Below are 26,360 nucleotides of genomic sequence, written 5' to 3' on the forward strand. Positions count from 1 at the left end.
ATGCTGGACTGGAGATTGGCAAGTGCACATTTTATCCTGGCTGCGACGTTGGTGGTCTGGAGCTCAGGAAAAGTGCTCTCAGTGGATGTCACAGCAGAGGTAATGGAAACTAGCTTAAGGGACCATACTTCTTTTATGAACATAAGCCATTTTTACTAATGTCAGAAGCAGGTGTTGCTGACAAGTAGGGAGAAGGTTTGATAACACAAAAATCAAGTAAATAGGCATTTCTTTCTATACCTTGTCCTCACCGTGGATTCAGAGAAAACCAGGTATCTAAATGTTAAAAAAAAAAAAAAAAAAGCTGTAAGTAACAACAAAGATTTGTATTCCATAGACCAAAAACTATAGGAGAAAATTCATTATAATTTCAGCCATATTTATAATTGAATCAATTACATGAAGATAAAGTGATTTTATGTGAAATTTGAAGTCATTTACATGTCAAGATTTGAGTAGTTGGGCCAAAATTTTATCACTCTACAGATGTTTTCTTGCTGCCAAGACTAAACTATAAAGGAAAAGAAATGTGAGGACATCGCCACACAGAGAAAAGTTAATTTGGCTCATTTGATCTTAATAGAAACATACATTCTTTGTGCTTCTTAAATAACATAAAGTGAGAATCTGAAATGTGTTTTACTGAAGGACAAGTTTTATACAAGTTTTGTGAATTTTTCCTGATGATTAAGAATATCTTTAAAAAGAAACAAAAATCTACTTTGTATATACATCAGTCGAAAGAATGAACACATAGTTTTTGGAAGAAGCTCTGAGAGATAATAAAAGATCTCCTAAATTTGCCCTTTGGAGGTTTGCCTCCTGATCTTAAGAGTTTCTTTCTCATGATTATAACATCCTTGCCCTCTTTAGTTTCTATGCTGCCAGGCTTATGTAGGGAAGTAACAGAAGTTGAGGTTTTCTTTAAAGTTGTGGACTTTGAACTATGAGTTACAAAGAGCTATAGAGATTTTTAATGTTTTTATATGATGAAAGTAGTGTTTGGGGATAATTAACTTCATGGCAGTATTCAGGACAGAATAGAAAAAAGAGAGAGAGAGAGAGGAGATAAATAAATTATATGCTGATTGAGAGTGTGCACTAAGCAGTGAAGAGGACCTGATATAAATCTCTCCTCAGGGGAATCAGAAAGCGCAGGGCAAGAGGGGTTTTCCAGAAAGAACTGGCCAGACTTAGAGCAGATTTCACTGGTTTAGGAAAGAAGGAGCTCAATGACTTTAGGTCTCAGAGCTTTGAGGTAGACTCTAAGTATTGCAAAAGAGAATTGTGTGAGTCAATGATGAAAAGGCTTGGAAAGTACTACTGTTTCATTTTATTGAGAAAAAAATGAAGGGAATAGAAAGAGAATAAGAGCAGTAACTCAAAAATAAAGACAGGAAGTGAAGAAAAAGAGTCTTTCCCAGACCAAGAGTCTGGCAAGAATGTGACTAAAGGAGGAAAGGGAAGAGACCCCTGTAGTTATTAACCCTTCTTCCCACAGGGGAATAGTCTCAGGCTCTTGGGAAAGAAGTAGCATCCCCTTTACAACAAAATGACTCCAGATTGCTAGCAGGAGCATTTTCTGAAATGCTGTGACTGCGCCTGAGAAAGGAAGACAGACTTCACAAACCGGAAGCTTACACTTCTATGGTTTGGATGACATGCCAAGTGGCAATATGTGTAAACAAACAAATAAACAAGAAATCTGACATGGGACAATAAAGTCCTTGGGATAGCTCTGACTCATCGTAGACACTCATTAATATGTGTTAGTAAATCACATGGGTGGAGATGGTAAGCTCCTTCAGGGCACAGACTGGATTTTACTCATTTTTGTATCTCTTGGGTCTAACGCAGGACTTGCACAGTGGATGTTTAGTGGTTTGAATCAGTAAGGAATGAATGAGTGGTGAAAAGAAAATAACATGAGGTTTAGATTTTTTCGGAATTCATTCAATAAATATTCAGCAGAAATTTACTGAGTACTAACTATGAGCAAAATACTGAGATAGGCATTGAATAGAGCAGATAAAAGACTAATTAGACATAGTCTTTGCCCTCAAGTTACTCACAATCTAATAGGCAATACAAATATATTGTAGCTAATCTAATACAAGGGAAAATGTAATGATGGCAGTGATGAAAGAAGTATAGATAAAGTGCTTTTGGAGTAATAAGGAAGGATGCAGTTGTTACTGGGAAAGAATCTGAAAGAATAATCAGTTATACTAAATTTTAGAGGCAGGCCTCCTTTAGAGGAGTTTACCCTTTCTTTTTCTTTCTGTGTATGTGTATGTGTGTGTGTGTGTTTAGTTTCCCTTTCATTCCTTTTGGATAAACCTCATCTCTATGTGTTTTTGTCCCCAAAAGTCTTTCTCTCTGGATCATAACTCATGAGAAATCAAGGTTCATGACAGACATGTCAGCTAAAAATAGCAAAAGCCAAATGCAGATGATTGTATGTATTTTCTTCTCGTCAATGAATGGAATCACCTTTCCTGCCCTATAGGCCTTTGATTCTAGAGTCTTAGATGTTCAGTCACCACCCACAGTCAAGGAAGAGAAATCAGCCACAGATCTGGCAGCAAAACTCTTACTTCTTGATGAACTTGTGTCTCTGGAGAATGATGTCGTTGAAACAAAGAAGAAAAGAAGCTTCTCTGGTTTTGGTTCTCCCCTGGACAGACTCTCAGCTGGCTCTGTAGATCATAAAGGTAAACAGAGGTAAGTGAACTCTTAGAGAAGGAACATTGTCATTTTCTAATTCTTCCACTCTGGGTTCAGAAACAGAGAAGTCCACGTTAAAAAAATACAATGAAAACCTTGTAGGTAAACAGATTTAAAAGTGTCCTAGCTAATTTCTGAGTTTAATGGCATCATTTTAGAAATAACATTTAGGGAGCAAAATAACTGCTACGGTATGCACAAATATTTTTGTCAAAATGTTTTCTGAAGAAGATTCTGTTGCATGTAAATATAAAGTAGTTCTTACAAGACATAACAGCATTTGGGAAGCAAGGGGAAACGTGTGTCCTATGAGATAAATGTTCTGGTCAGTTGCATTTTCTAGTTAATAAAGGTAACCACAATACCATTTTATTTTTACCCTTGTTACACAGCATTCCAAATGATGTGAATAAGTCCCCTTTCCTATACCAAGAAGGCAGTGAAGAGCTCTCAGGACCTGGAGTCAGGACACATATGTTTAAATCAAATTTCTAAGCATTTCTAGCCATGTGACTTGTATAAGAATCTTATTCTCTGTGATCTTCAGCTTATTTATCTGGAAAATGGGGATAATTACTTACCTCTATAAAAATCAAATGAGTACTTTGTAAACTGTTAACTATTATAACAGAATTAGAATAATTAAATCTCTCTTTAATCATTGAATAAGTGTCAGTACTTTAAAGCAGTCATTCCAAACTTAATTCATTTTCTACCCCCTCAGTATCTGTTCCTCATGCAGTACATTTCACAGCAGCAGTGACACAAAAGATCACCCAATTCCCCAAAGTCTGGAATTTGGGGAATTTACTAGGATCCCTTTTGCTCACCACGATTCCATTTGCTTAAATGAAACGTTCCATTATTCACTAAATTCTCTAAATCCTACTTGTTTTATATGTTTAATATCTCCAGAATATCCTTTTACGTTAAGGCTTTCCTAATTCTGGCCTAAATCATCTTTTTGACATGTTTTCTTTCTCCAGTCTTTCCCCATCTCCAGTCTTTCCCCATCTCCACTTCCACCACCATCCTCACCCCTTTATTGGTGAATGCATCCTTTACTCTGCTACCAGGGGGATCATCTAACACAAAAATCTTTTCCTGAGGGCTTCCCTGGTGGTGCAGTGGTTGAGAGTCCGCCTGCTGATGCAGGGGACACGGGTTCCGGGAAGATCCCACATGCCGCGGAGCGCTGGGCCCGTGAGCCATGGCCGCCGAGCCTGCGCGTCCAGAGCCTGTGCTCCACAACGGAAGAAGCCACCAGCAGTGAGAGGCCCGCGTACCGCAAAAAAATCTTTCCATGAAAAGTTCCCATTGCTTACAAGATAAAAACAAATTCCTTAAGGAAATCTATGAAAATTTTCATAATCTGGCACCTCTTTTCTTCCTGCACTCATTTCCACATCCTTTAGTCCAGTTTCACTTGGTTACTTGGAGTTCTAGGACACATCACATTTGTTCCTGGTCCGTGACTTTGCTTTTGCTCAATGATTCTCATCAATACAGGATGCAATTTGCTAGACTTCTGAAAGATTCTCAGAGTTACACAAGTAAATAAAATCATCACTTTGGGACTATAATTTATCCAACATGTACTTGAAAAAAATACCACACATGTGTTTTGAAATTCAGATCGTATTCTAATTAAACAAATGTAAGTTAGTTCCACTTATGTTCTAGGCACTGTGTTGGGCTACGGTGGAAAAAAGAAGGAAAATACAGTCTTTGTCCCTCAAAGAGATCACATACCAGTAAGAAACATAGAAATATTTATAACAAATTATAACACAAAGCAAGAAGAGAGGCAATTTTTAAAGAAGGTTATAGAAAGCCAAAGGTTAAGTGGAGAAAATATTGTGCCTTCTAATAAATAGTATTTCTTAGATTCCTGGATCTTGCCGTACAGTCTACAAAATAATTTGAAAGTCAACATGTAAACATTTATGTAAATATTTATATATGAATTTATGATAGCATACATAGCATATACACCAAATATTTATTACATAAATCTTATAAATATATATAATCTACATTGAGATTCCATCATAACAATTTCTTTAGGAAGTGTCATAAAGAGATACTATATTAGGAGATATAATCTATCTAACATAGCTTGGCTTGTAAGAAAAGGAAATTGGCAAGCACATATTCATTTGAACAGATTTTCACATATAAAGGCTAAAAATAAACTATTATAAGTGTGTAAAAAATTAGGGAATATTCTTCTCATGAGTACTTCTCGAGGAAGCTACTGGATGAAATTCTTCAAACAATCAAAATGACTGGAGAGGTAACATCATAAGAATTGGTGTGAACATAACTTTAGACTTAAAGTGTGATGATGGTTACAAAAAAAAACGAGTGCCATGTGTTATAGTTATGCAGTCTGACAATATAGAAACAGCAAAGTATCAAGCAATTCAGGGACAGTAGGGGGAGCATATGAAATTTAGAATGAGTTTTTGATTGCTTCACGGCTATTAACTGAGCATAAAAGGATATTACAACAAATAGCTGCTTGCAGACATGGAGAAGAAGGAAAACGTGGAATTTTCTCTTTATAGAAATTGTACAGCTAAAGCAATGAAGAAACAATAGAATTAGTAGATGTAGAAATTCTCCTTTATAGAATTATCCCAGCTAATAAATGAAGAAGGAGTGGTAGTATTAGAATGTCTCTATTTTGCAAAACCTAATGAAATGATGGCTCTAGGCAGTGATTGTCAGTTTCTGCTAGCATCACAAAAGGAAAAACAGTGAGTCATTATATGCTCCCTGGTGGAAGAACTCAACACTACCTATGTAACAGAATTGGAAAAAAAAAAAAAATTCTTGCCTCTAGTTCTACCTGCCAATTTCCAGGAAATATAGAAGACAAAGAAATGACTTCAGAAACATTATAGGGAAGCAAACAGCAATTCAGACTGTAGAAAACAGCAGAATAAATAACCTAGTTTCTTCAATAAATAATTTACAAAGATTTGAAGAAAAACAAGAGGTGGAGGAGGGAAGGGATCCAAAAGATCAAAGTAGATTTAAGGGACTTATTAACTACTCACAATTTTGGGGGGTTCTAATTCAAGCAATTGTCTGTTTAAAAATTAACATGTGTAAGAGACAATTGTGAATGTGCACTGTGGCTACTTAATGATTTTAAGTAATTATTGTCTCTTTTTTATTTTATTTTACTTTTTTTGGCTGTGTTGGGTGTTTGTTGCTGCGCGCGGCTTTCTCTAGTTGCGGCGAGCGGGGGCTGCTCTCGTTGCGATACTCGGGCTTCTCATTGCGGTGGCTTCTCTTGTTGCGGAGCTTGGGCCCTAGGCACGTGCACTTCAGTGGTTGCAGCACGTGGGCTCAGTAGTTGTGGCTTTCAGGCTCTAGAGCGCAGGCTCAGTAGTTGTGGCGCACGGGCTTAGTTGCTCCGCGGCATGTGAGATCTTCCCCCACCAGGGCTCGAACCCGTGTCCCCTGCATTGGCAGGTGGATTCTTAACCACTGCGCCACCAGGGAAGTCCTACTGTCTCTTTTAAATATGAAAATGGTACTGTGGTTACATTAAAAATTAGATTTATTGTTATTTAAATATTTAGTTGTAAGTATTTGTCTGGGATTTGCTTCAAAGTAATACAGGAGTGGGAATGGAATAAATGAAACAAGTCCTACCATAATCAGTAATTGTTGACTTAGAATGATGCATACATGGGAGTCTATTATACTATTCTATTTTCACCTGTGTTTGAAATGTTTCATAACAAATTAAAGAAATGAAATGAAACAATAAGATAAACAAGAGATTAGACCTGGCAGAAGAGTAAATACATTCACCAAATGATAACGCTAAGAAAATGACTCAGAATATATCACAAAGGTATGCAGAACACAAAGAGAAATTATAACATACAATTTAATCTAATTAGAGTTTAATGGTGATAAGTAGAAGAGAATCACTATTTAAAGAAATTATGGGTATTTTTTCAATAATTTTCCAAAAATGGTGAAAAAAGATGATTTGCTGAATTCTGTAATAACAGCAAATTTTGACCCAAATAACTACTACTATTTTTGAAAGGTTAATTGGATTAAGAAAAATTATTCTGTTAAAAGGAAGTCAGGTAAGAGATGGCTTAAAAGCATGAATATTCAGGACATGTTCTTGGGGTGACTAAATAGCATGGTGTAGGTTCAGTATCAACCTACAACCTAAGAAGCAGGGTTAAAAATAAAATTGAGAAGGAGAGTTAGGACCAAACAGGGATGCTGTATTCAGCAATCATTCATATTGTTACCCTCCGGACTGTGCAGTACAAAACCTCTATAATCTTAGTCAGTGTCTCTGGAACCAGATTGTGATGGTCCCATTGAGTGTTGTATAAAGAAAAGATATTAGTAATTAATGATCTTCAGAGGTCAAAACTGGTCAATTTTCTTTTGCCTTTTTCTCTACCTTTCCCTTCACCTCCAGCTACTTCCAGAAGGTTGGAAGTGTTAAGGACAGCTAATGCATTTGCACAGAAGTTTACGCATGAGCTTGAAAAATTGAGGATTTCCCCTAATCAAGACTCTATATTTTGTTTCCTGACTATAGTTAGAATACAGAGACTCTGCTCCTTTGTACTCTATGGCTTAACAACAAAGGTGACCTCCTATATCCGGATTGTTTTATTTAGCATTTATTTAGAATGACATATACAAATTAATAGTTTTCTTTTTTACATATAATTTATGTCTTTTATACTTTTATTTTTGATAGTGGATGTTTTACCCCTTCGAATTAGATTCCAAGGACACTTCTTGTGAGATTTTCCTTCAGGATTCATTTTTTATTCAGGAATTCCTGTTCTTGGTTTTAAAGCAAACATTAAATTTGTCTATTAGAGATTTGGAAAACAATGGGAGATAAGTAATAGATATTGCATAATATATTTCTATACACATTCTTGAGTTTTAATTGAAAAATAATTTTAGATTTCTTTCGAAGTATAATGCTAACTCAAAAAACATTAAATGTTAAATTTTTCTATCATCTGTTGCAAAGATATTTGAGAATCATTTAAATGTATATGATAAAGTCACAGGACTAAAATGAATGTTTTCCTACATTTAGTAGCAAGAATATACAGTTTAGAGTTTTGCAACTATTTTATTAAAAGATTTCTAAAAATTATAGTAATTTTGCTTGGGAGAGCTGTACATAATGTTATTTGCTGTTCTTTGATTACATTATATGAGATAAGACCTTTGGTCCTTTAGTCCAGATAGCTTTACTACTTCTTTACTTGCTTTTGAATTATTCACAAGGCCAGGATTATCTTGTTACCTTACTATGCATGAACGTATACAAAACAATTTCTTTGTTGCTTACAAACACTTGTGATGTTCATGTATATGCCATCAATTTTTCTCCTTCTCAGGGCGTGCATTTTCTATTTTCTCATACTCACCGAGAGAAGGTTATAGGTCTGAGATCCATTTTCCATACTGTAGCCCAAAGATTTCACCCATAACTAAATCTAGGAATTCATAAGCTCTTTCTGTGTCGTGGGCCACTGTGGACCCCTTCTCAGAATATTGTTTTTAAATGGACAAATGTCATGAGTTCAAAGGTTACTAATATATAGAAACAGAATTATCATAATACTTAAAATGAATTTGTAATATGACAACATATATGCTTCTTTATTAATGCATAAAATAAGATCTAAAAGACATGTCTAAATAACAATAAATTCAAGTAGTGCTGAACATAAAAACAATTTCAAAGTATCTGTAATGACAAAAATGTGATCCAAATGTATCTGTGATTTCTACTGTGACAAGGGTTTACTTACTACTAACACCCTTGTGATTTGTTCTCTACATTCGTAAGTGAAACAAATGCTATATTTCAATTAGAGGATAATGAGACTAAAGGTGTAACATTTCCCATCCATGTTTATGGATCCTTGAATTACATGACTCCGGATTTTAAAACTCTGTCTCACGCATATGAAATGCATTATTTTATTTTCTATGACTATAAGATATTCAGAAAAGAAAAATTTTAAACTCTGCTTTTGAAAAGGTCCATAAGAGATGGAAATGTGAAGAATGAATGAACAGCTAAGGAGAAAGAAAAAAGAAAACAAACAAACATAAAAAATACCAGGGCAAAGTCCATGTCAGATCATCATAAAATGAAGCAAAGAACCATCTGTTGTTTCCTATTTTATATCATATTTAACATTTTTTTCACCTGAATATGACACTAGCTTCATTTTCAGTTGGATGTGCAAGTTACTTTAATTCTCAGGGCAGGGTTATCTCAACTATACTTTGAAGTTCAAAATATTCCTTCATTCGGTTCACTTGTTTAAAGCCTGAAGTTAATGGTCATTCAGCTTATGAAAAATAAAAGGAAGCAGCTATGACCATATCCCTAGCAAAATCGTATCTACTATTTGAATGACACTTTAATATTAGAAGGTATTGGAATTTTTCTAAAGGGTGGTTTCTCTCACTTCTTCACACAACCCTAAAAATGCCTTCCAAAATATTAACAAAAATAATAATACTTTATATCTGAATTTAATTAGGATAATCATTTTCACAACTATTATTGTTTTAATTCTCCCATTAATATTTTGAGGTCAGCAAAGCAAGTAGTATCATTGTGTCAGTCGGGGTTCCTGCAGGAAACAGGAAACATTTGAAATAGGAAAATTTGAGAAGGATTTAGACACAGGAAGACTATTTACAAAAGGCTGGGTAGAAGCAAATCATAATGGATGGCACAACAGCCCAGGACCCTGGTCTGAAGAGTCAGATGCCTTGGGAGAAGCCGTGACCTTCAGTTAGGAGGAAATGATCTTGCAAGGAGGCAGCGAGGGGAAAATTATCCTGACTTCACTTCCTCTCTCCTTCCACTCTCTCCTGCCAAGGCTGCCCATTAGGCCTGTCCCAAACCAAAGCCAGGGAGCACAGGCACTTTTCCGGGATCCAGAGAGGTTAGTTTCCTGGACTGAAAGTAGGGTGAGAAAAGTCAGAGAGTGTACCTGAAGAACAGATGGAAGACACCCAGCACAGTTATATACATTCTATAGATTCAGGTCAATAAACACTTTGCTCTCTAACATTGTTATTATAACCACTTAATTGAAAGAGAAAACTCCATAGAACATAATTAGAAAAGCAACTTTATCCCTCACCCACATGCATTCAAACCCATTCAGTAGGAGTTGTTTCCTATCTCTTGCATAAAAACACAGGCAGGTACTATGACTCTACAGGTCACACTGAAATAATAAAAATTCGTCCCATCGCTTTTATTAGAAAAACAATCATATTTCAGTAATTAAAATAATAAAAATAATATGTTTTAGCCCAAACTATGAATATTAATAATGTTTCTCCTTTTCAAGCTGGAAAGCTGCACTGGGAAGAGGTGTGTGGTCAGTTTGTCCTCACCCCTTCCTCTACCACACTGGGCTGCTTTATGTCTCCTCCAGTACTGGGGATGTGGGTGCAGAGAAGTAAAGAAAAGTCTTACTTGACTGATGCTATCATGACTTGACTTTTGTGCTCTCTGGCCTCAGTAAATGCTCAAAGATGATTCCTCACCATGGGCCGTTTTATGGGGTCACTGCATAACCCCAGTAGGGAACATTGACATAAATATCTTGCCTCCAGCAGCGCTTCTCTTTCAGCAGGTCAGTTTTACTCCTCACCTTTATCCTACCCGCTCAGTTTCTTCATTTGACACCACCAGCAGCATCCTGGTGCCTCACCCATAACCCCTGGCCAAAAGCCCTTCAGGGAAGTTTCCTTTTATCATTAGCCTAGGCCAACTCTACCCACACGCCCGCTCTACATCTGTTCCACAGAAAACCCACATCCTTGACTCTGGTCACTGAAAGTAAAGCTGTTGCTTATATAACCATTTCTTCACTCTGGCATCGAGCCAATTCTTACAGCATCCTGTCCTTTAGATTTCATAGTCTGTTCTGTGAGGTCTACCCTGCTTCAATGGGTATATGTCAAGATTTTCTTGAAGCCCTTTCTCTATGTGAAAGAAGAGGGAAATGTTACTGTTCTCCAAAAACTTGCTCCAGAGAAATTCTCCTTCTTTACCTATTCGGTATCAATCTTTTTCTTGGATGAAGGTTGAGAAAATTAGTTTGTAACAACCTCCTTTACAAATAGTGCATAACTCTAGCACCTTACTTTGGAATGCAAGAGAAAATACCACTTTTTTTTTTTTTTTCCTCTTCAACTTTTCTAGGCCACAGCCAAAACTGAGATAGAAAGAATCCCATTTTAACATTCTGATACACTGGGGTTTTTTTTTTATTCCTAACACCCTAAGAAGATATTAGTCCCATTTTATTAGTATATTTTCACAGATATAAAATGATTTCCTTGGCATAATGTAGCTAGAACATCAAGTTGTTGAACTCCAAGTTCAATGACTTTCCACTGAAATAAGCTGCTTATGATAAAGAAATTAAAGTTATATGTGAATAAGGCACTTGTCCAAGGCCAGGAAAAGTGAGATTCACTTAGAATGCATGCATTAAATAAATCATTTTGAAAAACCGTACCAACGGTATATGTGTGTCTATCCAAAGCCAGACATAAGGTTCAGACTAAAGTTGAGAATAGCAATTCCAACTTCAATTTGTCAGATATGATTGCACTTCTTGATGACCATGCCAGAGATTAAAGGTGAAAATCCTAACATTTCACCTTTCTACTTCATTGTGAAGCAAGGTTGCAGGCTGAGGCCAACCTAGGTATCTCATGATTTTTGCTACTTTTTTCCAGCACTTAATTGTTAATACCCAAAGGAGGTAGTTCAAAATGGGCTCCATTTCATAGTGAAGAACACAGAGAAAGGATTCAGAATGTGGTGCTCTATTTCCATGTTTCCTTCCTCATATTTAAAAGCCTGTCTGTACTATAGGAAATGCCCTTGAGCATTGACCTTGGGTCATTTTTCCCAATAATTGTTCTTTACTGCTTGCCTCTTATACCCCAGCTCAACTCCATGGTAAAGTTCCTTTACCTTTTCTCTCTACTCTAACTCATATATGAAGGTTTAAAACTTTCTCCTAAAAGGGATAATACTTGATTCCATATATGGGCTTTGAAATGTACATTACCTACTCCCCCAAAAAGAAAATTCTAGAAGACATTTTTGTGTAAATTCATTTGCTGGATAGAAGTTTTGAGTGTCATCAGACCCTCAAAGAGGCTCATGAGCCAAGCAAATGAAAATCCTTTCTGCTCAATCCTACGGCTCTACAGTAGTTTCCAAATCAAGCATGCCTGGGTTACTTTACAGTGAACCCTTTAAATCTCATGTTTTGATTCCAGTGTTCCTGGTTTGTTTCTGAATGCTTGTTCATATGGCCCTTTCCTTGGGATAATACTTCAGAAGCTGATATTATGCCTAGTCAGCACCATCATCATAAGTTTAATAGAATCTATTTAACATTGAATTACCACTTTTGAGACAGAACTCCAAAAGTCATAAGTCAACTGTGTGCTAATGAAGTAGCAGTTTCTTTCATCATTCTAAACATATCCCATTTACTTAGTCATATTTCTCAGCCTCGTGTTTCCACGTAGAGAAACTCCAGTTAAGGAAAGACTGGCCCCAAGCCCCACCACTTTATGCACTCCCTCTCAAAGGAGAAGTAATCACGTACTTGATAGGTCAGTTTGCGAGGAGTAGTTGAGCATGTTCAGCTCATCCCTTTTCTTTCTGTTTTCATTTGATAATTATGACTGTGTAAATCTGTCTAATCCTCAGAGGAGATGTAAGAAAGTCATTTAAATGCAAATTAAAGTCTTATTCTACATTCAGCTTGATCAAAATGACATTTTGATTTCTCCACATTGATCTTTCGTATCTTATTTCTGTATTGTTTCTGAAGGTGGACTCAGGAAAAAAAGTATTATGTTCTGGCCCCTAAAAACTACATCATCACTCAGACTTAATGTGGTCCTTCATCAGAACATTCTGGAATTTGAATTTGAAAGCCTAATTGTCTCTTTTAAATTTAAACATGACTGTGGACTTCAATGATTTCTCTTTTCATTATTTACAGGGCCTTGCTGAGTCTCCTTCATTTTACTCTGTCTCATACATTAGTTTTTCCAAGCTCATATATTTATATCTAACTTCCTATAGTCAGTTATTAATTCTGTAATTTTAAATTGTGGTAACCAACATTGCAGGACTCAGGGGTCACCATTTGTTTTATTGTTTTCATATGCCCCATAAGTTCTTCCTGGAACCTCCAAACTTGGCTGTGATCTCTTCTCTTGTGGAATCCCAAAGCACTTTGAATCTTACCATATTAGATCTCTATTGCTATGCAAACAAGTTACCCAAAACGTAGCAGCTTAAGACAATAATAAACATTTATGTTCTCACTCAGTTTCTGTGCATCAAAAATCTAGGAAAATTTACCTGGGTGATTCTGGTTCAGGGTCTCTCCCAAGGTTACAGTGAAGAAGTTGGCCAGGGCTGCAGTCATCTGAAGGCTACATGGGGCCTGGGGATATCCATTTCCAAAACGGCCCACTCGTAAGGCTGATGACAGGAAGTCTCAGTCCCTCACTAGCTGTTGGCAGAAGGCCTTAGTTCATTGCCATGTAAACCTCTCTATAGGGCTGTGAGATGAACTTAGGAAATGGCAACTGACTTCCCCTAGAGGGGGTGATCCAACAAAGCAAGGCAGAAGCTGCAATATTTTTCATTACTTAGCTTTAGAAGTCATTTCCACAATATGCTATTGGTTACAGAGGTCAGCCCTGTTCAATGTGGAAGCAGACTGCATTATAGTAGAATTTTTGGGGTTTATCTTGGAGCCTGGCTACTATACTCACCTAAGCTTTAAAGTATATTTATTTAATTCTGTGTTTTACTCATCTAAATTACTGAACTATTTAAATGAACATTCTCTGTTAGCCATTACTATACTTTCCCTTTTTGCTGTTACTCAATGTTGGTAGAGCTGCATGCCCTTCTTGAAAGGGGCCAAGCATTTTATTGTCCCTTTAAGATGTAACAGCAAATCAGACTATTGTTTTTAGGGAACACCCTCCACACTCTGATTCCAAAACAGTAAGCTGGATCAATAAAAATTGTTGTGTATCCTACAATTGGGGGAAAAAATGTTTAAGTTCACATGAAACGACTATTAAAATTAACGAAGGGGCTTCCCTGGTGACGCAGTGGTTGAGGGTCCGCCTGCCGATGCAGGTGACACGGGTTCGTGCCCCGGTCTGGGAAGATCCCACATGCCGCAGAGCGGCTAGGCCCGTGAGCCACGGCCGCTGAGCCTGCGGGTCCGGAGCCTGTGCTCCGCAACGCGAGAGGCCGCAACGGGAGAGGCCACAGCAGTGAGAGGCCGCGTACCGCAAAAAAAAAAAAAAAAAAATTAATGAAGTATCTGTTCACAAAATAAGCCTTAAAATTTTTAAAGGCTTGGTTATCATACAGAACATATTCTCAGACCATGACATAATTAAATAAGTAACAAAAGGTTAACTAAAAAAGAAGCTACAGTTCTCAACTCATTTCATGAGAATAGCATTATCTGGACACCAAAACCATGTGTGGAGAGAACAAGAAAAGAAAATTACAGGACAACTTCATTAATAATTATAGATACGAATTCCTAACAAAAAGATCAACAAAACAATTCCAAAAATATATCAAAAAGATAATACACCAATATCATGTTGGGTTTATCACAAAAATACAGTACAATGTTGATTTGCTTTAGAAAGTCAAATAATAGAACTAATAAATTGAAGAAGTAAAACCATATCATCTCAAAAGATGCAGAAATAGCATTCAATAAAATTAAACATCTATTCATGATCTAAATCACCAGTGGACTAATAACAGAAGGGACCTTTTTTAACCAAATAAGGGACTCCTATTAAAAAATCCTACAACATGTATTCTTAAATGATAAGCAACAACAAATCCAATAAATTATTGAAGGTCTTTATGGAGAACATTATAAAAATATACAAAAAGGCATTAAAGATAAACTAAATAACTGATCTTGGATAGTAAGATTTAATATTATGAAGATTTCAATTTTCTCCAACTTGATTTATACCTTAGATTCAATACAATTCCAGGTAAAACTGCAAAAGGATTTCCCATGAAACTTGACAAGGTGAATCTAAAATTTATGAATACTTAGGTGTGAATATAGAAAAAAAAGGAGAAATATGACCCCTATGTCACTCCATAAATAACAAATAATTTTAAAAGGTTTAAAAATATAAATGTGAAAAGCAAAACTGCAAGAGGTTTTAGGACAACATAGGATAATATTTTTGTAACATTAGAGGTGATTTAATGAACAAAACGTAAAACTATTGATAAATTTCAAAACAAAATTAAAGATTTTCATAAAAGACACAATAAAGAAGATTAACTACAAATGGGAAAGGATATTTGCTCATAACTGACAAGGTCTAATATTCAGAGTATAAGAAATTCTCCTACAAATCAATATTGAAAAGAAAAACAAACCAATAGAGAAACAGGCAGCAGACTTAGGTACTTCCAAAAGAAGAAATCCAAGTGGCCAATAAGCAAAGGGAAAGGTGAGCAACTTCATTAGTATTCACGGAAAGCAAACTAAGAACACAATGAGATACAACAACAAATGCACTAGATTGGCAAAATTAAAAGTCCACAGTGGGAGGGTTGGCATAGATTTGAAACAATAGGAACTGTCATACACTGCTCTTGGGTGTGTAAATTGGTACAACAACTTTGGAAAACAGTCTGGAACTATGTAATAAAATTAAGTATAGGCATAACTAGCAATTCTACTTCTAAAAATATACTGTAGAGAAATCCTTAAATGTGCATTGCAAACATGTGTAAGAAAATTTCTAGCTGAACAGCACATAACAATAAAGAAAAAGAAATACCTCAAATTCCCATCCATGGTAAAATGTATTAATAAGCTGTTGTATATTCATTATTCATTATTCATACAATGAAATACCATACAACACTGAACATAAAAGAACTACATCTACACATGACAACATGGACAAATCTCAAAACACAATATTTGCTGAAAGAAGTCAAGAAGTATTCGCACATTTCTTTCAAATAAAATTCTAGAGCCATCTAAACTAACCAAGAGACTTTTGAACAAAACATATAGATTATAAAGAAAATGAAGGGAGATATTAGATCAAAATTCATCCTACAGATTACCTCTGGGACAAAGTCATGGGAGGGATTCAACTTGGGAGGAAGAAAACTGAGGACTTCTAAAGTACTGGTAATATTTTATTTCTTAACTTTGTGCTACCAATAGGGATGTTTATTTTATTTTTTTAAACTGAACATAGGTGAATTTATAGACTCTTTGGTATGTACGAAGTGATTCTAAATAAAAAGTTTAAATATAAGTTTTATAACAGTTATTTTAGAATGGTGAACATCTTTAGAAATTGAATTATCAAATTACCATTTTTTTTTTTTGTGGTACGCGGGCCACTCACTGTTGTGGCCTCTCCCATTGCGGAGCACAGGCTCCGGACGCGCAGCTCAGCGGCCATGGCTCACGGGCCCAGCCGCTCCGCGACATGTGGGATCTTCCCGGACCAGGGCATGAACCCGTGTCCCCTGCATCGGCAGGCGGACTCTCAACCACTGCACCACCAGGGAAGCCCAAAGAATATAAATTTTAAAGAAAATCCTATTTGGCTCAGGAAGTCTGGATTTTAGTCTGAAGTTTAAAATTATATTTAAAATAATCCATCCTTCTTATATTATTTTAATAGTTATTCTGTATCCTTAAACTACTTTCAGAATATTTTAGAATGGAAAAGGTGGATTGTTTTAAATGGATATATAATATAAGCCATGTCATACTGTTATTTTGTCACAAGAGGGACTAGATAGTCAAAAAGTACTGTTTTCCCTTTTGGTCTTAAAAATATTTTTCTATGTTAACATTTATGTTTTATACACTGTGTATTACTGTCAGTGTATGTGTTGTAGATTGCAGTATGGTTATATATATATTTCATATCAGCAAAAATGTAAGAGAAATACTAGTTTACCATTTCACTTCTGAATAGATAGAAACTGTGTAGAAATTATTTAACTTATTAAGGTATTGTTGTTTTTCGGTAAGTAGAAGTAATAAATAGAATCCAAGTCAACATCCCCTGGTTGCTAATACTTTTTGGATCAAATCTGGGTGAAAGAAGGGAAGGAAAGAGTAGGGAAGAAGGAAGGAGAAAAAGAGTTTATTTTTGCTTTTTACCATGCCACAACTCCCTCTAGTTTACTTGACCAGGAAAAGTAGATTAACCATAGTAAAGAAAGAAAAAAATGTTATTTTCATTTATTTTACCTTGACTTTTGAAAATATACATTGGTAGTATGGACCAATAAATGTTCTGTTCTAATTTATAATGATGCATGAAACCATCATACTTCTCTTTAAGAAAGTAAAAGGATTATTTTTTGTGACACTATCCATTCTGCAGAAGCTTTGGGAGGTCAGTTCACATGTGAGGCACTACTATTTCCCCAGGTGCCATTTTCTTCCTCTTTTTATCAGTCCTTTGAACACCTGGAAGGGGCTGGTTTCTCACTTCTTCTGCTTGTCTGGGACTTTCCCTGAGCATTTTCCTCCATCCCGGGATGGCTTCTACCTTACCCCTTCCCTGGAGTTATAACGGGGAGTGGTCCATGAAGGAATTTAAGGGCTCAAGGAATAAAAATCACAACAGTTTAATGTTTTTATGTATTAACCATTTATACTCAGACATCAGCCCTAAATCATACAGACAAATGTATTCAGTTTTTTTTTTTTTAATTTCTATGGTAATAAATTACCACAAACTCCTGGACTTAAACCAACACAAATTATATTATCTTACAATTGTATAGGTCAGAAGTCCAGGATATCCTCACCAGTCACCAAATACCATTCTAGACCAGCGGTCCCCAACATTTTTGGCACCAGGGACCAGTTTCATGGAAGACAATTGTCCCACAGTGGAGATGGTTCAGGCAGTAATGCAAGCGATGGAGAGCGGCAGATGAGGCTTCGCTAGCTGGCCCTCCACTCACCTCCTGCCATGCGGCCCAGTTCCTAGCAAGTCCCGAATGGACGGATACCGGTCCATGGCCTGGGGGTTGGGGGCCCCTGTTGCAGACAACTTTGATATGATTGATGGCTAGCTAGTGGGTGGCTCCTAAAATTCCTTCTGTAAGCTGCTGTGGGATTTCCCTTTCACCTAGTCTATCAGCAGGATACAGAGGAAGTCAAGAGATTAGCAGGCTGTGCTCCTTGGAGGCTCTAGGGAAGAATTCATTTCCTGCTCATTTTAGATGTTGGCAAAATTCGGTTCCTTTTGATTGTAGGATGTAGGTCCTCATTTTCTTTTAAGAATGTCTAGAGGCCACAGCGTTGCTTGATTTGTGACTTTCTCCTCCATCTTCCAGACTAGCAATGGTGGGTTAGGTCCTTCTCTGATTGCAGCTCTCTGACCCACTTTTCTTCAGTCATCTTCCACTTTTAGGACTCCTCTGACTACACTGAGCCCACCCAGATAATCTAGGATAATCTTCTCATCTCAAGGTTTTTATTAATCCCATCTGCACAGTCCCTTTTGCTATGTAAGGTAAATGATTTACAGATTCTATAGATTATGACAAGGACATCCTTTATGGTGGCAGAGGAGGAGTGACCATTATTTTGACCACAAGGAAAATAACTGCTTAAGTGAGGAGTCTGTAAATCTACTTATGTGAATAAAAATTATTTTAAAATATCATGAAGACATTTTTCTTTTTTTCCCAACAGTCATTATTTATAATTACATCAGAAGACTTAAAGCACAACTGATATGCAAAGTTTCCTATGACTCTTGACCATTCACTCTATGCTAATTTTATAGCCCAATATGTTTCCCAATTGAATGTCAAGTTGAAAAATATGTAGTCAGTTTATTATCATGAAATCCAGAAGTGAAAACAATAGGCACCACTTAGGAGGGTGTGATTTTCAGAAACTTGAAGAACGGAGGCAGAGGTATGGATAGGTGAAGAATAAGCACTAAGTATTTTTTTTGTTTGTTTTTGGTTTTGGTTTTTTGCAGTATGCGGGCCTCTCACTGTTGTGGCCTTTCCCGTTGCGGAGCTCAGGCTCCCGACGCGCAGGCTCAGCGGCCATGGCTCACGGGCCCAGCCGCTCCGCGGCATGTGGGATCTTCCTGGACCGGGGCATGAACCCGTGTCCCCTGCATCGGCAGGCGGACTCTCAACCACTGCGCCATCAAGGAAGCCCACTAAGTTTGTTTTTTTTTTCCAGATTTTCCCGTATTGGTCATACTGTTGTCTAAAAGACAGTCCTGTAAGATCATACATACAATGCTATCTATATTGACTAGCAAAACGAAGGGCCAACCCGAGAAGGAAGATAGATGTGAATCAGCAGAAAAGAAGGCTGAATTAGATTTAAAAAAAAAAAAAGAATAATAATAACATGTGTCTATTCCTACCAATATCATTGGAGGGTAAGCTCCCCATGAGGTTCACTTCCTATTTTTAACATCCTTGTATACACAGCACTAAGCACAGTACCTGGCATATTGAACACATTAAATAAATATTAACTATCTTCAAATTAATTGTTTTAATTAGAATTAAACAATATTTATAAATTTTTTTATGTGTAAGATACAGTAATAAAAGTCCCTCATGTTTCCATTGTTCTCTATACTTTTCAGAGCTTTTTAAATGAATTATTTACCTAATAATGACATGAGGAACATTGATAAGACCTGGTAGTTAAGGCAAAAACTTGGCATCAAGAAAAATGAGAGAAATTTGTCCTCTACTATTCGTATAATATTAAATCCTTGTTATGTAACTGGCTCGTTTGTGGGTTCGAAAAGTTGCTAGGCGTTTGCAGATGCCTGTTCCCTTGGTTTGGGTAAAAACTCAGGGCTTGTGAACAGTAAAAATATTTTTAGAAAAAAGTTACCTAGATAAATAGGCATCACTCCCATCTGCTGTAGCCCGTGTGACACTGTTTAAGCAGGCAGTGACATGCTGAAGAGCAGGAAATAGGTTTTAACCTGGAGGTCCCAGTGCTTAGCGCAGTTTCTCAGATAAAATACTAAGTGAATATAGGAGAAAATGAGAAACCTGCAGCGTTATGGTAGCAGAGACATTTGAGCACCTACTGTGACCTAGCCCTGAGCCACACTCTGCAAGGATTCATTTAATCCTCATCCAGCATAAGAGGTTGTGGGATCTTAGTTCCTGGACAAGGGATCGAACCCGGGCCCTCGGCAGTGAGAGCGCAGAGTCCTAACCACGGACTGCCAGGGAATTCCTTCAAACGACAGTACAATCTTAAGCAAAGGTAATGTCGTTTCTCTCGTGCTTCAATCAGCCTGGGAAGAGTCTGCTCATCACTGATATCCAAAATTTCGCAGGATGGCAAAGGTGGAAAACTCTGCAAAACCACTTCTGAAACCAGTGGTTCTGTACTGAGTTATTAAAAATAATAAAAATTTACACAGGAGAGAGAGTTATTCAAACAAGTTTAACACTGTGATAAGAGCCCCAGTCCAGTTAACATTGTACCTTGTTGGGTTGTCATAATACTTCCTTAAAAATGTGTTATAAAGAAGGACAAATGAGAAACAGTTATAGTATATAATAAAAGAAATGTCACTTATAAAAAAAAAATCCATGTCAATCTGACTGTACTTAATTATAGGTTTTTGAAAGCAAAGACTACTTCTGACTTATTGATCCCAAGACAGCCACAAAAGGAATCATACAGAGTAGGTACATAGTAAATGATAATAGGAAAAAAACATAGACTTTTTTGTAGTTTTTATTTATTTTTGGTGTTTAAATTATTTAGTATAATACTGACAATATAATGCAAGTAACTAGAAAGAACAAAAGAAGCTATTGGAAATGTTCTGAAGCAAACCTTTTTTAACTCTTTAAGCTGTTGAATATTGACAAAGTTGTCTTGTGAGGTAATTAGTTCATCACTGAGATTTTCAAGTGATGAGATTTATCATTGCTGGTCAAAAATTGAAGCAGAAATTCTTACATTTGGTGCGAGAATTAATTTTAAGACTCTTTCCTATTCCAAAACTATTTGACTACCGGTAATGTTCTATTTCTTGATCTGGGTACTTATTGTGCTTATAATCTGTATATGTCTCATATTGTTCACTTATAAAATACTTATCCTCTTTTCTGTGTGCATCTTATGCCAATAAAAAGCCTAACAAACCTGTAAGTCAACTCCCTTCAGCTGTGAGATAAGTCACTTATTTACATAGCCTTCTTAGCTTCTCCCTATTTCTATCTTCATTAAGAAGACTGAAAACGTCTTTTAATTCCAAGGCCAGTGTATATTATGCATTCACAGCTCTTGGACCTCTTCTGTTAGGATTTTGACTTGGTAGTACCAAGTGATGGCAATAACAAATCAAATTAAAATGTTTCTTTTTAAAGAGATAATTTATAGAACATACAAACTGTAAGGCCTCCTGTAGGATTTTTTTAACTTTATTTTAATAATGAAGTATTTTTTTCCCAAACAATATTTGAGTACATATAACAAACATAGACCATCTCATACAAAGCTTCTCTAGGTAAAATCTGAGTGAAGACCTGAGACGCACACTTACCCCACATTCAGTCTTGGCATCAGCATCCTTTCCTCTCCCTCCTTCCCCAGGAGAACCATTCTAAGGGAGAGGTTGGGGAAAACTGCTGACCTAGTGCAATCTTCCTCAATTAACAGAGGAATACACTCAGATCTGAAGACGGGAAAGGGATTTACCCAAACTAAACACTCAGCAGATTGTTTCATCTGGGCTATTTGATTTTGGATAAGTTATTTAATTTCTCTAAGCCTAAGTATCCTCAGATGTAAAATGGAGGTAGTCAAACCTACTTCAACAGATGAATAGATAAGAGATGGTGTCTAATGCATAGTGGGTGCTGATGAATGAGAACTATCACAGTTATTCCAACTCCAGAAGAAAGCCCCCAGATTTGCATGAAATAAAAGAGCAAAACTAATGATTGATAACTTGGACTTTAGCTTAAAAATGTTCTTTTTCGCTTGTTTCAGGAAAGTAGTAGATCATCCAAAAAGGCGATTTGGTATCCCCATGGATCGGATTGGTAGAAACCGGCTTTCAAATTCCAGAGGCTAATTGATTCCAATCGTGAGTACAATTTGAAGAAACATAATACCTGCAGGCTTTGATTAACATTTCACAATGGGCTAACTGATCCATCTTGGTTTGTAAATCCCCCTTTTGATTCCTTAGCTTATAAATTTACTTTTTCAAACATTTCTGTACTTGATTAGTATATAGATGCTAAATAATTTAAATGACATTAAAAAAAACATTCCTAGACCTACTTCACCCTAAAATAAAAGATTTAGTCATTCTCACAGACTTCTATGTAATTATTGAATATTAATATGCAAATATTAAAATTCTAATAAACAATAAGTCACTTTCATAAATATAGATAAATGTGTAGCAATCCCTCTACTATGAAGAAGACACATTCTAGTGACACACACAATTTTGTTGCTAATAACTACATTACCAGAATTATCATCATGAACACAGGAGAGAGAATGGTGTCCCAGAAAGGGTATTAGCCAAGGAATCAGGACATATAATCCAAATCCTGGTTCTGTCATTCATTATCTCATTTCTATCAAGATACCTTATTTCTCTACAGGTTGTACATTTAGATAATAACATAAGGGTATTGTAGACATTAAATTAGATTCTTGTACTAGTCCCAGAATGTATCGGACACACAATACGTGCAAGTGATAACAGCTTATATTACTGTTCTGAAAATTAACTCTGTGCAGAGTCCTATACTAGTGCTATACATGCATTGTTTAATTTACTCATCATGTTCCATAAAGTAAGTACTGTTACTATCCCAACATCTTGAGAAGCAGTACAGTATAAGGGGTAAAAGTGCTAGGTAGAGAGGTCAGGCTTTTTGGGTCAAATCCCAGGTCATCTATCTGTTAGCTGTGGCAACTTGCTTAAAGTCTAAAAACCTCTTTCATAAAATGAGGACAAAAATAATTTCTACCACATTGCATTGTCCTGAGGATAAATGAATTGATATACATTAAGCACTTAGAATTGTGCCTGACATGTGTTAAGCACTCAATAATTATTATACAAATAAGTGGAAAGCTTAGATATATTAATTAACCCACAATGCTACATAGCTAGTAATTGATACAAGTATAATTCAATTCCAGAAAGCTTAAATTGTAAGCTTATATTTTAAACAATATATTTAATCACACATATTATATGTTTTAAACACTGAATATTTGTTGCATATAAAATCTAGGCAATGTATTTTCTCCCAGTAGGGCTTACAGAGGGTGCATTCTTCCTCGCAAATAGATAAGACAACCCAGAACTGCTTTGACAATTTCAGGCTACAGAGAGAGGACTCTGCTTTCTGCTTTTCTCAAGAATCCTCAGACCAGTGATGCCCCAAAAGCATCACATTAGCCTTGATCCTCTTTTAATTTGTCATGTCATTTTTTTCTCCTCATCAAATACTCTCAACCACAATGAAAAGTCAATGTTTTACCTCTACTTTCTCATTCTCAGAATGACTTAATTAAAATAAATATTTTTCTCTGTGGAGTCGTTGATCAATGCAGTTAAGAAGTTACTGAATGTCCGTAAATACGGGAGGACTTACTGAATACAGCCAACATCACTGCCTTTTTCAGCAGCACCATCTTCAAAACTCAGACTGAACTGTATTTATATCTAGAGATATACCAAGTATGGTCACTCTTGGGGCTGTTAACAATCACCACATTATATTTGAGTAGGAACTAACTGCTATCAAAAATCAAGTAACTCCTTGAAATTAGGGCCACAATCCTGTAGTTTCTTGAAGTATTGAGAACGTTATGACACTGAGGTTAAAATAATTAAGTTCAATTGGTTTCCACATGTATCCTATCACCTTTGCAACCCTTCATTATCACCCATTTTAGTATTTCGGAATTCAACCAAAACAGGTTATGATAAAAAAAATCATACAAGAAGCTCATTTTTTCTATAAATTTTTATATGAAGTTTTAGACCATGAAAACTCCAGAGAGCTACTAAACTACAAAAAGGCTGTTGAATTAACATAATGTTTTCTGCATCACTGTTGAGTGAAATCCAAATTAGTATATTATGTCCTTCACTTAACAGACTTTACAGAGTATCATGACAATCACTGTCCTTATTATTATAACCTCAAGAGAGTAATATCACAAAAAAATATGTTTAGCAAAGAACTTACCATCACATATTTTCTCTTCCATTTTTCAATCATTGTGTGTTCACCTGCTCAACCATCGTTTCTATTCCTTACTTCCTGCTACTATCACCAAGATTTCTCAGACATTTTTTGACTCCCTCATGTGAAATTTCATGTTTTATATTTATGAATAATAAAGGCCATCAAAATATATTTCTGATTTCCATTCAACTTTTCAAAATTATTTTTGCTATGTTATTTCTTATTGTCACAATATTCCCTTGAATTAAACAGATGTAATATGTGAATCATTTAATAGATAACTTGAGTCATTAAATAGTGTTCACATAATCATGCAGCTAAATCTTTTGAACATATTCTGAACATTTAGGTTAAAAGAACATAAAGTCTCATTTAACCTAAATCTTTTTTTTTTTTTTTTTTTTTTTTTTTTAACGAATGAGAACACGGGCTTTGAGAGGAAATTGATTTGCCCAAAATTTTACAGACTTTTGGACAAAGAAAGATCCAGGACCCAGTCTCTGGACTTCTAAGCCAACATTCTCTTCATGACCCATAAGGCCTGTGTGCTAAATTGTTATTGCCCACTTCACTGATTAACCATTTCTTAAGGAAACAGAAACAGTATCTCAGACTTTATGAAAATCTTTGTTTCACTTCTGTGGGAGTTGACATACACTCATTTGGAGCGATTTTATTTGTGGGTTTTCACCTTCTGGGTTTCAATATAAGTCTTCACACTAAAAATGAAACTGATAGTAATCATGGAAGTTTTTCTTGGTTTGAAATCAAGTCTAGATACAGCTGCTGTGTGTTACTTAGTTTCCAGAACAAATGCTAATCTCTTCCCTGATAGGCATTTTGGAAAGGAAGATAATCTGATTTTTACACAATGTCCTCCTCAAATCATTAATGTTTTGGACCCAAGTTTTGAGTTTTTAATAGGCTTCAGTTCTAAGCAACTTGAATTAAGAGTGGTAAAGTTTCATAACTTCTCTAGATGTAATTAGCAAGTTCTAGGTTGCTGCCGTTGAAATCAGAGTGCCCACTTGATGAAATGTGATAGAAATATGACCATTAACTGTGCTACCCCGGCTGCCACGTGCCTTAAGACTTTTAATAATTTGAGGCAAATGTTGCTGTATTATACTGACAATTTTTATTTTAGAACAATATTGACACTATCATTCAGATAAATTAACGTAACTCGCAAATAACAGAAATATTGTGTTTAAATACCAGTATATGGTTGGACCCTTTAAAAAGAGCAAGATGTACGATAATTATCAACATGTTAATATAACAATAGAAGTAGTAATCAGATTTTCTTTATCTTTCACTTGTCATGGCAACATCCTTTGAACCAAGACTGAAAACTCAAAATAAATAGAGGTACTGGAAGAATGGAAGTGTGGTTTCAGCATAAGCGCCTAGCTGTTACATTAAAAATATCCTTTTTCAATAAATTTTGATCTGAAATTATCATTTTGCATTATTGTCTCTGCAATAAAAATATGGTGCATAAGTAAAAGCTATAATGAAACCTCATGTAATTAGAGTTTTAGCTCTTCTCCACTGAAGTTGATGAGTTTCCCCTTACCTACAGAGTTCAGATTAGTTTAACATTTTCAACTTTCATTTTTGCAGACACAACTTCCTTGGGTGAAATGTCACAGAAATACGGAAGATGCTGCAGTGAAGTTCTTCACACTCCACAATGATTAAACTTCTAAGGAACCTTCTGTAATCCTTTCCAGAGCTTTAACTTCAGTTCATCACATCACAGTATTGTTGTAACTTCAATTAAATTGTGCAGATAATTTCAATGTATGGATATATTTTAAATATATATTTTAGTTACTCATGAACGGTTACTTGGCCCCAAACCTTACTTTTCTAAGAAACAGAATACAGTGAAACGCTTTCTATGTGCATTTACCATTTACATATATTACTGAAGAATAGTAACTGAAGACTGATTTCTTTCAGTAAAATTTAGGTACAATCCAGTTGTTCACCATTGTTCATCCAGTAAAATTTAGGTACAATCCAGTTGTTCATCAAGGAAAGACAATGCTATATAGTTTCTCTTGAAGTTTTACTTCTCTCGTATCCTTTGTCTGTGAGGCTCTTGGGTAATGATTATGAAACTAGACTTCTCTTATATTCAAATGTCAATCCGGTTCAACCAAATAAAACACAGTCCCAGTTCCAGAAACAAGAGAAAAATGTCTCTGAGCAGAACAAAACA

At 35.9% G+C, this 26,360-nt stretch overlaps 1 protein-coding gene across 1 annotated transcript; it reads left to right on the plus strand.

Annotated features, from left to right (window-relative positions):
- Positions 1-25,990, plus strand: OSTN (osteocrin; the record flags this gene model as incomplete). Its single annotated transcript, XM_079922311.1, has 4 exons — positions 1-99; positions 2,510-2,724; positions 21,897-21,993; positions 25,757-25,990. The coding sequence occupies 3 exons, from the start codon at positions 1-3 to the stop codon at positions 21,979-21,981; spliced, it is 399 nt and encodes a 132-aa protein (XP_079778437.1). The 3' UTR covers positions 21,982-21,993; positions 25,757-25,990.
- Between the last annotated feature and the right edge of the window lie 370 nt (positions 25,991-26,360).

Source organism: Stenella coeruleoalba (assembly GCF_951394435.1).
Source record: "Stenella coeruleoalba genome assembly, chromosome: 5".
Classification (NCBI taxonomy): Eukaryota; Metazoa; Chordata; class Mammalia; order Artiodactyla; family Delphinidae; genus Stenella; species Stenella coeruleoalba.